Below are 14322 nucleotides of genomic sequence, written 5' to 3' on the forward strand. Positions count from 1 at the left end.
TACTTGTTGTCATAATATGTTATGGATGTTCTGTCTTTCATTTGTTGGTTATTGAAACTGTAAATACACTAAGGGAGATCCACAGTTTACAATATAACTAATAATAGTGATTCAGATTTAAAAAAGTGAAATACTGTCATGGATAATTAAACTGTTAATTAATAAAACTAAGAAATTAAACCTAGTTATCACTAAAACAATACAAAATCAAGGTATGATAGATTAATAATTGATGTGTACACTTCTGCGATCACCTCATTTCCTCTCCAGCCCCCTGGGCCTCATCCCAAACCACCAAAGACGTCTCACCCCAGCTCAACCAGGCCACCATCATCGAGCTGCACCCCGCCTCCACCTACAACATCCGCATGTTCGCCAAGAATCAGATCGGAGAGAGCAGACCCAGCAATGAGCTTACCATCACCACTGATGAAGCCCGTAAGTTAATAAATGTCTTTTTCACTATGTCTATAAGCATGAAAATGCACAGAATACCCACACAGGCCCAAAAGATCCAGACAGACCCTATACCCAAGCCCGTGCACATTCTGTCCGAGCCCAACCTGGCCCATCCTGTTAACTGTCATTATGAGCCCAGGCCTGATTCAAACCCGACATTATTATAGTAAGTAGAATTTATTTTTTAAAATGCCCTTTTTCTCTACAAAAAAGGGTTGTTTAATTAAGCATTGTTGATGTTGATTTGAATGAGAATGTTAAAGTTAATGAACAGTGCAACATGGAAGAAACATGGGCCTATTATTTAAAAAAAACTGTTTATTAAAGAAACAATCAGTAATAAATGCAATCAAGTGTCTGAAATGACTACAGCTGTCCAATTTCCAAATGCTGGATAGAGTTTCCTGCCCCACCAGCTCTTCTCCAGATGCAAAGCAAGTGACTACGACAGCTGATCAGTGAAAAAATAGATTTGCATTGTCCAAAACATCTGTCTGTACTACACTAGTGGTGGTGGTAAATTACCTAGCTATGGTTGGCAACCTTACTGAAGCTCAGTGATAACCTGGCTGCAGCACATTGTTTGAATGCTGTTGTCTATACCTGGCAACCCAGGTTTCAGCTGTTTATGCTTACAGTTTGATGTGTTATATTGATATTTTGTGATTATCATGCCATAGCTTTATATAAAATGTAAAATATAGCATTAAAAATGTATAAGCCTACATCACAAACCAACTTCACAGTAGAGAGATTTTCAATGTATGTAAAAAAGGGGTTATTTTAGGCCATTCTGGAGAATTTCTTTTGATGAATTCAAATTGTATTTTGTGAGATCAAATTCAACCAATATCATCCAATATCTGCAAGAGCAGCAATTACTGCAGCCAGTCACTATCTATCTGTAGCTGATATGAGTTTTGGTCACCTTGCTGTCTTCAGATTCTGTGATCTGTTCTGCCATCTAGAGGCAGCTTTTACAAATAACTTCCTCTGACCCACCATTTGATTTTTGCAGCACCTGATGGCGCTCCCCAGGATGTGCAGCTTGAATCGACGTCATCACAGAGCATCAAAGTCACCTGGAAGGTAGAAGAATAATTTAGTTATTTAATTCATATAAGAATTACTTGCATCTATTTATTATCTATTAACAGACAATATACAGTTCAGTGAACAGATATTTTCCCACCTACAGATTTCTGCAATTTGCAATTTTTTACATACTTACATTTTACTGATTAACAAACAGATTTTAATCTCTGGCAAAGATAACACAAATCTGTTTTTAAATGACAATTTCATTTCAAGGGAAAAAAGCAATTGAAACCATGTGAATTGCCCCCTATGAATTAACTATGATTAACTGCACTTTTTTTTGGAAAGATGAGTACAATTTAACTAACCACAACCAGGCCTGATTACTGCCAGACCTGTAGAATCAAGAAACCACTCAAATAGAACCTCTCTGACAAAATGAAACAGATAAAATATCTAAGAAAATAACACATTTTGCCCCAATTTGAAGAAATTCCAAAACAAGTGAGAAAACATAGTCATTGATCATCTATCAGTCCGGAAAAGGTAGTAAAGTGATTTATAAGGCTTTAGGACTCCAACAGATCAAAGTGAGAGCTATTATTCACAAATGGAAACACATGGAACAATCTTAAACTCTTCCAAATCTTTTCCAAAAATTACTCCAAAAGGGCATGGACAACTCATCAATAATGATCCGATCCACCTCTGAATGGCTCAAATAAAAAAAGGAAAAAAAGGGAAAAGAAGAAATCTGTAGGAGACAAATACCTTTTTCACTACACTGTAGCTATAATGCCCTGCATAAGTGAATTGAAACATCCTTAAATTAAACAATCAAAGCATAGTTATTGGGATAATCTGTGTTTTAAGTGTACATCCTCTAATATATTTTAACAGATTATAGCTAATACAGTGTATTTGGGCATGTGGGCAATGTTTGAAGTACAATTTTAAATATACTTTTTTTTCTCACCATGTGTGTACCTAAGAGCTCGGGCATTCAATGAAACTTTTTCCTACTTTCCTACATTGTCTTCTCTGCTGCTTCCAGGCTCCACACAAACACCTTCAGAACGGTTTGATCCGGAGCTATCAGGTGTGCTATCGTGAGTACGGCACTGGAGGCAGTCCTCAGTACAGCACCATCAACCTGGATACTACAGGAGACACAGAGACCATCACTCTGGACAACCTGAAGAAGTACACGCAGTACGAGGTGCGAGTGCAGGCGGCAAACCGCGCTGGCATGGGGCCAACGTCTGAGGAGGCCGTCATCACCACTCTGGAGGACGGTCAGTGCCAACACCAACATCATTTTCCTATTTTTTAATAATTGTTTATAATTATTTATATTAACTGCAGATATATGCAAATATGCATAAAGATTTTAGCACAAAGTTTCCCAGAAATATCGTAAAATAAATTTTGGCAAACTGACACAGCTTCAACAATCTGTAAAAAATAAAAATAAAAACAGTACACACAACCTATTTTTGGTTTTTCTACATTTGCAAATAGTGACACATTTTGATTTGATGATTAAATATATCAATACATTTTTACCACTCAGTACTCAGCTATCAGTAAATGACTAAATTGAACACGTTCTGCACATTGTCACAGTTCCAAGCCGACCACCTGAAAATGTAGTGACCACAGCCACGACTCCAGAGACCATCTCCCTGTCCTGGTCTGCTCTGCCTAAAGAAGCACTGAACGGAATGCTGCTGGGATACCGTGTCATCTACTGGGCCAATCTACTGGATGGAGGTGATTATTCTCCTGTCTTTTAGAGACTTCCTTTTGATAGTGTGCTATTCTGCTATTAACAGAACACATATACAGAGAGCCTAGGATTTTTCCTTGATGTGAAGAACAAAATCATTGAATTGAGGCAAAGATTCATGGTTTGCAGTAAATTAGCATTTTAAATAGCTTAGCCAGCACTTTCACTGAAAATTGATTAAAAAAGCTATAGTTATACACTTACATCATATGTCAAAAGTTTTAAAGCATGGCCCTTTTTCCCTTTATTTTTGCTTTTAAGCTCTTCAGATCTAGTCAATAACTGGAAATGGTTTCAAATTTAGTGTACACAATTTTGCAGTAAACCTCCAGGGTCTTTAAGGAAAATACATGGAAAAAAGAGATTTTAGTATTGCAAAATATTTATTAATAATTATTATATTGTAAAAAAAAAAAATCATATATTGTTTTAAAAGAAAAGAGGAGCAAACAATGTATTGGTTAACAGCTTACATCTAGGAAGTAGCAATGTAAATAAACTGTTCAGCCTTGGAAAGTGATTTTAAAAAGTCAGTTCACAAAGCTATTCACACTTTCATCATAATAGCTAGAAAAAGATTCAGAAAATGACACAGATAACTCTGTAACTATTAAAAGTATAAGTCTTGTCTTTAGAGAATTACAGATGAAGCCAGAGAGCAGTAAGTACTGATTTCTACACCTTCAGAAGACTCTTGGAAACTGGAGAAAACTGGTACAGGAAGAGTCACGTCTGGCTGACCCACATGGCAACAGCTTTAGCCTTTAGCTCAGCTTAATATGATTGGACTAAGTTTCAGTTTCAGCAGTAAATAGAAGAATTAGAGGTCTGACAGGTGAGGGGATAATCAGTATTATATTCATTGCTAACATGAGAAAATAAAAAAGCAGCTTGTTTGGGTCATACAGCACTACTACTGGACAACTAAATAATAGGGGTGTTCTAAAGCTTTTGACTGGTAGTGTATATTTATTCAGGCACCCCAGATCATGACTTTGTTCTATTATTGAGAATAGGAAGTTCTGGTAAATTCCTCTAGGGGACACTGCTGCTTTGCCTTGTGGTATAAAAAACAAGAAGAGGTGTATATTCAGCAAGTGTGTTTCCAGTAGAGATGTGTACAATTCTGATCTAGAGAATTAGAGAATAATAAAATCCAATGCATTCAACTGCTTTTTTAGAAAGGCTAAGAAATTTACTTGCTGTGTTCTTACACACAGCTTTCTCAAACCATTTTACCATTTTAAACTATAAGACCCAAGTTTGTTAGAGTACAGAATCAATGTTTGCTCAATGTCTCCTTCCAATATGCACGGTATTATACAGTATTTATATGGGTACACTGTCTAACTCTACTGTACCCCTTTAAAATTTACTTTATGTGTGCTGTATATAGTTTACAGGGTTTTGAACTGAACTGTGTGTGTGTGTGTGTTTTGTTTCAGAGCTGGGTGAGATCAAAAATGTGACCACAGGAAAGCCCTCTCTTGAGCTGGAGAATCTGGAGAAATACACCAACTACAGCATACAGGTTCTGGCCTTTACACGGGCGGGGGATGGCGTGCGCAGTGAGCAGATTTACACTCGCACCAAAGAGGATGGTGAGATATTTATTACTCTCTATCACTAAACATATACAGATAAAAATGATGAGTTTCTTTGATTTTTACCAAATTGAAAAACCTCTGGAATATAATCAAGAGAAAGATGGATGATCACAAGCCAACAAACCAAACTGAACTTCTTGAATATTTACACCAGGAGTGGCATAAAGTTATCCAAAAGCAGTGTGTAAGACTTATGGAGGAGAACATGATGAGATGCATGAAAACTGTGATTAAAAACCAGGGTTATTCCACCAAATATTGATTTCTGGACTCTCAAAACTTTGTTATTTCAACCATTTCTGTAAGTAAATGCTCTAAATGACAATATTTATATTTGGAATTTAAGAGAAATGTTGTCTGTAGTTTATAGAATCAGAACAACAATGTTTTTTTTACTCAAAAATATACCTATAAATAGCAAAATCAGAGCTGTAAACATGTTATTATGCTGTCCCATGACTATGAGTGTTTAATGGAAGCTTATGGCTCCTGCTTTGAATGTGGAAGTGGGATTTCTAGCCAGACCATTCTATCTAGAACAGATCATTACCACACACTGTTCACTGTGGGTGGTAGTGCTTCTATGACATATTCCTGGTGCACACGTGACGCTGTGAATCAAAGAATGAGTCAATCTCCTTTTCTTTCTTCTACAGTTCCTGGACCTCCAGCTGGAGTGAAAGCAGCTGCTGCATCTGCCTCTGTGGTGTTTGTGTCTTGGCTTCCCCCTCTCAAACTCAATGGAATCATCCGGAAATACACCGTCTTCTGCTCCAACCCTTACCCGACGGTATGCTAACTGGAATGCTAATATTTTTTGCATAGTATTCCCCTGTTTAAACACCCATTCATGTTTAATATCCTACAAACGTCTGACAAAAAAACGTCTGAAAAATAATTACTCCAGTAAAGTATAAGTAACCACAATTTAAAAAGTATGGTAACAGAGTATTTGTTCTTGTGATGAGAGCGTTTTCTGTTGCATTCTGAAGCAACAGTGTCAACAGATATTGTCAGATTCTAACACACTAAAGAAATTGTGGCAGAAGGTCACACATTAGTTGCTGGCCATTTTGAACAGCCCATCAGATCCCCTGCACTCAACACTGAAGCATTTATCTGTTACAGTCTCCTGCTTTGTCTTTAAACATCAGATTACTAAGGGTCATATCAGTCATGCTCTTTAAAGAGGTTTATCTTTTTAAAGCTGTTGGTTATTAATGTGTTTTTTTGTTGTTGTCTCTATGCTGCAGGTAATCAGTGAGTTTGAGGCTGCTCCTGATGTGTATTTCCGACGTGTTACCAATCTGAACCAGAACTGGAAGTACAGTATTTGGGTGGTTGCTGTGACTGCAGCCGGCCGTGGCAACGCCAGTGAGATCATCACCGTAGAACCTCAAGCCAAAGGTACAGACAGAGAGCAGAAGCAGTGATTGGGATTATTTATGTAGTGTGTGTGTATTAACTAAATTACCTATTGGAATGTTAGCATATTGGCATAGCTACTGAATGACTATGACGTTGGTCAGCAGTAGCTGCTACAGATTGTGTTCACTTTACATATGATAAACCACTTATGAGTCACAGTGGTAGATAAAATCTCCTAAAGTATCTATGATAAAATGAGCTGGATAATAATGTGTCTTTTATTATTTCAGCTCCTGCTCGGATTCTGACATTCAGTGGAACAGTAACTACACCATGGATGAGGGACATTGTCCTGCCCTGCAAAGCTGTGGGAGATCCTCCTCCAGCCGTCAAGTGGCTAAAGGGAAAGTGAGTTTTACCCCGGCCACACCATCCTCCCTTAAAAAACTGTAAATAAAAGTGAATGGGACATCATCTGTCTCATCACATCTTCTGCTATTCCATAACATTAATGATCTAAAAAACATAAAGACTGTACCTGTCTAGCATACCCATGGCAGCAGAGCTAGCCCTTCAGCCTGCAGCATTAGTTTACTAAATAAAAGCATCAGCAGACAATGACATCGTAAAAAGAGAGTGGAGAGCAGAGAGAAAGTGGGATCGTACCATTTTTGTGCCGAGATGGAACTGCTACATTTTCAGTTTTAAATTCTGTTCAATGATTGACTGATTTAATGATTTAATAGTCCAAGTTTTGAACATTTTTAGCTTATTAGAGACCAATTTCCGTTTAAACAAAAAACATTTAGAGATGCTGGGACACATTTTGAGAATGCTTGAGCCCCACTAAAAAGAACCAGCAATGCCCCTTGTATTTGGATTTGAAATCTGTTGCAGTTGTTAGGTTAAATGCTGATGTGGCTGATATTCATGTTGATCATTTTGAAGAGGCACCCATCCCTGCACATTTAAGTAGTTTCCCTTTTTTACACACCTGTGCAATTTTCTATTTCTTTTTCTAATGTCTATCACTCCGTCATTCTATAATAAAGTTTTAATATGTGAATTTTGTAGTTAGGATATTAATATATATTTTTTCTTTCAGTAACGGTACACCTGCTCCAGTTTCTGTTGACAACCGCCGCAGCGTCCACACCAACGGCAGCTTCGTTATTCGCACAGTGAAAGCAGAAGACTCCGGATTCTACAGCTGTGTGGCCAGCAACAACTGGGGCTCAGATGAAATCATGCTTAATCTGCAGGTTCAGGGTGAGTCTGAACAAATGCTTTAGTAATACACTTGAAGGATTTGACAGCATTAATGCAACAGTAACTAACTCTTGCTTCTGATTGGGTTAAATTGCAGTACCTCCAGACCAGCCACGCCTCACTGTTACCAAAACCACCACCACCTCCATTACGCTGTCCTGGATTCCTGGAGACAATGGAGGAAGCTCCATCAGGGGTAAGACCTCTGCTCACTGCAACCAGTTTTTGTTTTTACTTTGCTTTAAGATGCTTTAGATTTTCCAATGACCCTACTCTTTGTACTTGAGAATTGAAGAAAAGACCAGACCAAACACTGAACCACGGGCTGCATTCTCTTATATTTGACATCGATTGGTTTGTAGAAGACTGTGCATCGCATGTCAGCATGTCAATTCAGCAAGATAATTTTAGATGACAAACAATAAGTATGAAATTGGGTAGAATTAACCACAACACAGAACAAAGTAAATATGTGGGGCTGAGAAAACATGGAACACCTGGGGTAGATAACGAGGGGGCAGAGTAACAAAGACAAAGATGAGAACAGAATGACAGAAATAAGTAGGCTGAAAAGGACATGAGCAGGAAGAGCAAAGAAAGAACGAAAACAAGACAGATCAGGGCTAAAGTGTGACATGAGGGTTAATCTACATTTACAGTAGATACAGCAATCACCAGCATAATCTGTTTTGCCCATACTGCATGTGAAGAGAGTCGGATTTTGGCACAACACTGTTGCTTAATGAATAATGATAGTCTGCCTCAATTTCCAGTAATTTGTATCCAACTCCAAACTTTCCAAAAAAGTGTTTTCAACCTTGCAGGTGAACCAAACCATGGTTCAGTAAATTATATTGTGGTCATTTGGTCTGGATCATGGTTTGTAGCATCTTTTAACAGCTGCTATTTTGGTTCAGACCAAAAAAAAAAAGTCTGAAGGTCAACAAGACATCAATTAAAGATACATTTCATTACATTTCTTAACATGGTAAATGCTTCTCTTTAAGGCTATATTCTCCAGTATTCAGAGGACAACAGTGAGGAGTGGGGCAGCTTCCCCATCAGCCCCAGTGAGCGATCCTACCGCCTGGAGAACCTGAAATGTGGTACCTGGTACAAATTCACCTTAACTGCTCAGAACGCTGTGGGTCCTGGCCGCATCAGTGAGATCATTGAAGCCAAAACCCATGGAAAAGGTGAGATTAATCAATTACAGGAAAATCAATTCTAAAATGTCCTCATAAGTTGATTATTAATTGAATTATTATTAGTTTAATATTAGCTTGGCTCTGCTTTGTGCTTCATTAAAAAAAACACCCAGACGGAATGTCTTCATATTTATGATTTATGATTCATGATTAAAATATTTAAAAGTAAATGATTATAAAAAATAAATGTGAGAGCTAGAGTAAAATATCTCCACTGAAAATGTATTAAACATTTTTGCCCTCTAACACTTCACCATCAGAACCACAATTTGCCAAAGACCACGAGCTGTTCTCCACCATCAACTCCACACGTGTAGAGCTCAATCTGATTGGTTGGAACAATGGCGGCTGCCCAATCAACTCCTTTACTCTGGAGTACCGGCCAGTGGACACCACAGTCTGGACCACAGTGTCGCGCGCTGCCCTCACCAAGAGCCACATCCTCTACGACCTGCAGGAGGCGACGTGGTACGAGCTGCAGATGAGGGTGGGCAACAGCGCAGGCCTGGCAGAGAAGAGGGTGCTGTTCGCAACGCTTAATGTAGATGGCAGTAAGTGCTTCTTAAATGTTACACATTACAACACATAACCACATGGCTGTAGATGATAATTCACATATAATTCCTCTATATAATTACCCTTTAGGCCAAAATGATCACATACACCCACAAACTACCATACACTCTTAAATACAGTTCTTCATATAAGAAAGTTAAGTCACATTCAGACTATGTCTGAATTATAACTTACCCCTAATGACTCCCGACTTTCAGACTTGTCAAAAATAGCATGTGAACAGTGAGTGTCTTTCCTTTATACAAGAATGTTGTTTGAAAGATGCAGAAAGTTTCTTTATTTTATTGAATTGGGACACAGAGCCGTTTTATAAAACATCACCAGGTTTTGGTTAGTGTTCACGATTAATTTGGTTAATTCGAATTACAGTTTTAATACGATTTCAAAATGGAGTAATCACAATCTTTTTTTATCCAGAATATCTGAAAACGCTTCTCATTTCTGAAGTGTTTATCTGCCTTACCTACCTTGGATACCAGCTCCTCCCGCAGACCAATACATGCATATTTTCATTACACTCAGTCCGAACGGTGCCAAAAAGAGTTTCAGCACTTTCGACACAAACACCCGGTGGATAAAGCATATATATTTTTAAAGCATATATATATATGTATATATATATATATATATATATATATATATATATATATATATATATATATATATATATATATATATATATATATACCATACATATGTATATATATATATATATAAATTTTTTTTTTTTTTTTTTTTTTTTTATAATTTTTTATTTTGTATTTTTTTACAGGTAAACCTAGTTTTGAACCATTTCTGTCATCTGTAGATTATAATCAACTTTTTTCTTCACTGTACTAACCACAGCTTTATCAGATATGTTCGGATTTATAAATAAAATGCTCATTTAAGTAATAATTCAAGGTAGATATGTCTAATAAACTCAGTATATTGATCTACATGAAATGGTTGTTTTAAAAGTGCTTTCTTCAACAATTTTAAGAAACTGAACTACATTCCCTTTTAATATCTTCAGGCACAATTGCCCCACTGCCAAAGATAGTGGACCCCAGCCAGGAGAACATGCAGGGCAACGAGGGTCTGAAAATGATGGTGACCATCATCTCCATCCTGGTAGCCATTGCCATGGTCTTCATTGTGCTGCTGGTTATGAGGAGGAGGAGGAGGGAGCAGAGGCTAAAGAGATTACGAGGTTTGTAGAAACACAGACGTCAATGAAGAAAGGAAAGACTGATACTTTAACAGCAGTTGCTAAAACTCATGCTTTTCTTACTTTTTCTTTCATAACTCACAGATGCAAAAAGCCTGGCTGAGATGCTGATGAGGTAAATTAAGCTTAATTGCTAAATGTGTTTCTACAGTTTCCGTTACTTCTCAAAAAGCCACTACTAAGTCCTCTATTGATAGTAGTTTAACTGGTTTGGATGTTTTTATTTGCAGTAAGAACACCCGTACTCCAGATGCTGTGAACAAACAGCAGCAGACCCTCCGAATGCACATCGATATCCCACGAGCTCAGCTACTCATCGAGGAGAGGGACACAATGGAGACGATCGGTAAGAAAATGTGAAAGATGCAAAATGTGTTGAATAAATAAGTTAATAAAATTAATGCACCATGATTTTGTTACTGCACATGGAGCTCATGTGTTCAAGTATGTCTTTCGCATTTGTAGGTTTGCAAAAAGCATATTTATCTTTAAGCGCTGATGCCTAAAACACAAGTCAGACACTTACAGATATGAGAGTTTGTTGACTTATAACTTATAACAACCAGGTGTCAAGAACAGTCACAATCTAAGGGCCAAAAAACAGCAAATAATCTAATAAAGGAGCAAATTACAAGATTAAATAGACACAGATCAGTAACAGACAGTGAAAGAAGAGGTAGACTGCTTAGTATGCACTAAAAAGTTTGTTGGCAATACTTCGCCAGGATATAACAAACTGAATGGCTTTTTATACAGGCAGGTATTCTAGAATGGAATCATGTGACATGGATCATGAGAACGGACATGTGACAGAATGCTCAGTAAGAGGTGGATTGTGGGAATTGTAGTCTATAGAATCAACAGGAACAGAGGAGTGACCTGAAAATGTATAACATGCTTTATTTTTACGTTTATAAGTAAATATGTATGAAAATGTGTATAACTTATAAACATTGTTTGTGTTCATGTTTAAAACATGTTTAACCTGCAAATGTTTGCCAATATTTGCTACCAATACTTTCCAATACATGTTTTAAAATGCTGTGTGTGTGTGTGTGTGTCTGTTTGTGTGTGTCAGATGATCGATCCACAGTGCTGTTGACAGACAACGACTTTGGGGAGACTTCCAAGCAGAAGTCTTCAACAGTTACACACACAGTCCATTACCAGTCCTTGTCCCAAGCCACAGGCCCATTGGTGGATGTCTCAGACGCTCGACCCGGTACAAGTAAGCACTATTACCTTAGTTAGTCAGCCAATGGCAAAGCCAAAGTGATTAAGGCCCTACCACTTACCCCTTCCTCTTTTTTCGAGTTTAAAACAGAGTTATAAAGGGAAGGGTTGAAATCCTCTCCCTGAGAATTGGGAAACCCTTAAGTACCCGATACAAAACAAGGAGAGCTAAAGTTCAGTATTTTAGGCATACTTTATTGCATGTCTTCAGAAAGGGGGGAGATGGTGCAGAAATTAATTATTATTGTCCATTCCTTAATTCCTCTGTGATGTAAGAAAAAACAAGCTTTTATTAGCTTTTATTTTATTTTATTTTTCTGTTCCTCCTTAAATGCTGCAGCCCCTGCCGTCTGCTGCACCGTTTAAGGTGGAACGGGAAAACTATGGTACACATTAAAATATGGTAATATAGTGAAAATACTTAAATTTGTGGGTTTCTTTGGTCACTTGTTCCGCCATCTTACCAGTGTATCTCATACCCCTCAGTTTGAAGTGTTCATCTGAAAAATTTCCATATGAAGGGCTTAAAAGCCCTATCCCTTTCCCTAACATACCCCTACAGCCTAACGAGAATCGGGACACCCCTACCCCTTGGCGTACACACGCAAAACAGAGGGGTAGGGCTATGTGGTAGGGCCAAGGGGTCAAAAGGAATTGGGCCTAAATGGTAGTCAAGGTATTAACCTGATAAGACTGATAATCTTATTTTTTTCCTCTATTTTCTTTTTGCACTAATTCAATTTGCAGTTGTATTTTTTTACCATTAAGTTCTGTTTTTTTATTCCCCGTTTTTACTGTCTCTTTACATCTTGTAGACCCCACAGCTCGCCGTACAGCTAAAGCAGGGCCTGCCACACGTAGCCGCTACGCCAGCCAGTGGACCCTGAACAGACCCCACCCACCCATGTCCTCACACACCCTCACCACGGACTGGAGGCTACCCACTCCTCGAGCCACTGGCTCTGTGGACAAGGAAAGCGACAGTTACAGTGTCAGTCCCTCTCAGGACACAGGTACAGCTGAAGAAACACTTTCAAACCCTGCAGGGTCCTGAGAAAATATCACACACACACACACACACACACTTACAAACCCTCTATATTAACGTGAAATAAACAAAATGCATACAGTTTTCCAAGCAACGTATTTAAACAACATTTAACAACATATTAACATATATGTGATCACAAATTGCAAATCGTTTAGTCAAATTAAATAAAGTGTGAGCACGATCTGCTATATTGTTCGCTCTATTTAATATTTTTTATCCACAGCCCGTGCTCCGTACATTTCTGCATTTTAGTCTTAAAACACAAAATGAGAGAGTTGGGAGAGTAAAGCATGTACCACATTAAAATGGTGCTATTTCCTTTTCTTTCTGCAAACACATCTTAACCCTCTATGGCACATTTTTTTTAACACTTTTTTTATTTTTAATTTTTTATGTAAAGAATTATATTTTGTATAAGTATATATTTGAAAGCCTATTTTGTTTTGATTTACATCCTAAAACAGGTATTTTTGATTTGCTCAGGACAACATTACACATTTAGATCACAAGTCAATCATTCTGGAGCAGTTGTTCCTAATTTTTTGTGATTGATATAACAGGGACCCCTGTTTATTCTCAACAAATAAACAAATTTATTCCCACAACCATGCCTTCGTAATATATGCAGCATGTGGTTTTGCATTGACCTGTTAAAAAAAATGGAGTTGACCAGACAACACAAAACATGAAATACAGTATATTGGGTTCATACTGTCTTGCAATTAAAGAATATCTTGCCACGTACTATAACCTTCACTCAGGTTGGTTTGCTAACCAACTAACCCAAAGCTAAAGCAGTACTGCACTTCACATTTCTGTGCAGTTCTGTATCCTAGATTCTTGATTCTACACGAGTTTCCCCTGTTTTTTAAATATTTTTTAAATGTAACAATGTTTAATGATTTAGTATTTTAGTTCTAGTGACTTATTAATCAATTTTGCATGAAAATATAATATATTATGTATCATCATTGTTATCCAGACCGTGCTCGGAGCAGCATGGTGTCCACAGAGAGTGCTTCCTCCACGTACGAGGAACTGGCCCGCGCCTACGAACACGCCAAGATGGAAGAGCAGCTGCGTCACGCCAAGTTCACCATCACCGAGTGCTTCATCTCCGACACGTCCTCCGAGCAGATGACAGCTGGCACCAACGACTACACAGACAGCCTGACCTCCAGCACACCCTCTGAATCTGGGATCTGCAGATTCACCGCCTCCCCACCCAAACCACAGGACGCCAGCCGGGTCATGAATATGGCTGTGCCCAAAGCACACAGACCTGGTGAGTATGAGACAGGACGATGTACATCATTACATGTTAACTAAATTAGTCTTGTACACTGACATGCAAAAAAGTCAAAGAGAATACTTACACCTGTATATGTTGTGAGGCGTTATCTTGTGAGTGAGGCTGAACACTGGCCAGTGTGCTCATGGCAAGGCAGAGTTTGAGTAAGTAAGGCTGAATAATGGATGTCATTTAAATGGGACAATTTATTTAATGTAGAAGT

General features: G+C 38.0%; 1 protein-coding gene across 1 annotated transcript in view; it reads left to right on the forward strand.

The window, feature by feature from the left end:
- The window catches only part of dscamb (Down syndrome cell adhesion molecule b), a 135292-nt gene that overhangs the window by 116997 nt on the left and 3973 nt on the right, over positions 1-14322 (forward strand). The window contains exons 15-32 of the mRNA XM_022679006.2: positions 271-438; positions 1478-1548; positions 2552-2792; positions 3124-3270; positions 4732-4887; positions 5550-5683; positions 6147-6300; positions 6552-6669; positions 7367-7530; positions 7628-7726; positions 8538-8726; positions 8999-9289; positions 10330-10506; positions 10609-10639; positions 10755-10870; positions 11603-11752; positions 12573-12770; positions 13791-14093. Of these exons, the coding sequence (XP_022534727.2) occupies positions 271-438; positions 1478-1548; positions 2552-2792; positions 3124-3270; positions 4732-4887; positions 5550-5683; positions 6147-6300; positions 6552-6669; positions 7367-7530; positions 7628-7726; positions 8538-8726; positions 8999-9289; positions 10330-10506; positions 10609-10639; positions 10755-10870; positions 11603-11752; positions 12573-12770; positions 13791-14093 (2907 nt within the window). The remainder of the gene's footprint in view (positions 1-270; positions 439-1477; positions 1549-2551; positions 2793-3123; positions 3271-4731; positions 4888-5549; positions 5684-6146; positions 6301-6551; positions 6670-7366; positions 7531-7627; positions 7727-8537; positions 8727-8998; positions 9290-10329; positions 10507-10608; positions 10640-10754; positions 10871-11602; positions 11753-12572; positions 12771-13790; positions 14094-14322) is intronic.

This window comes from Astyanax mexicanus, chromosome 4 (genome assembly GCF_023375975.1).
Source record: "Astyanax mexicanus isolate ESR-SI-001 chromosome 4, AstMex3_surface, whole genome shotgun sequence".
Taxonomy (NCBI): Eukaryota; Metazoa; Chordata; class Actinopteri; order Characiformes; family Acestrorhamphidae; genus Astyanax; species Astyanax mexicanus.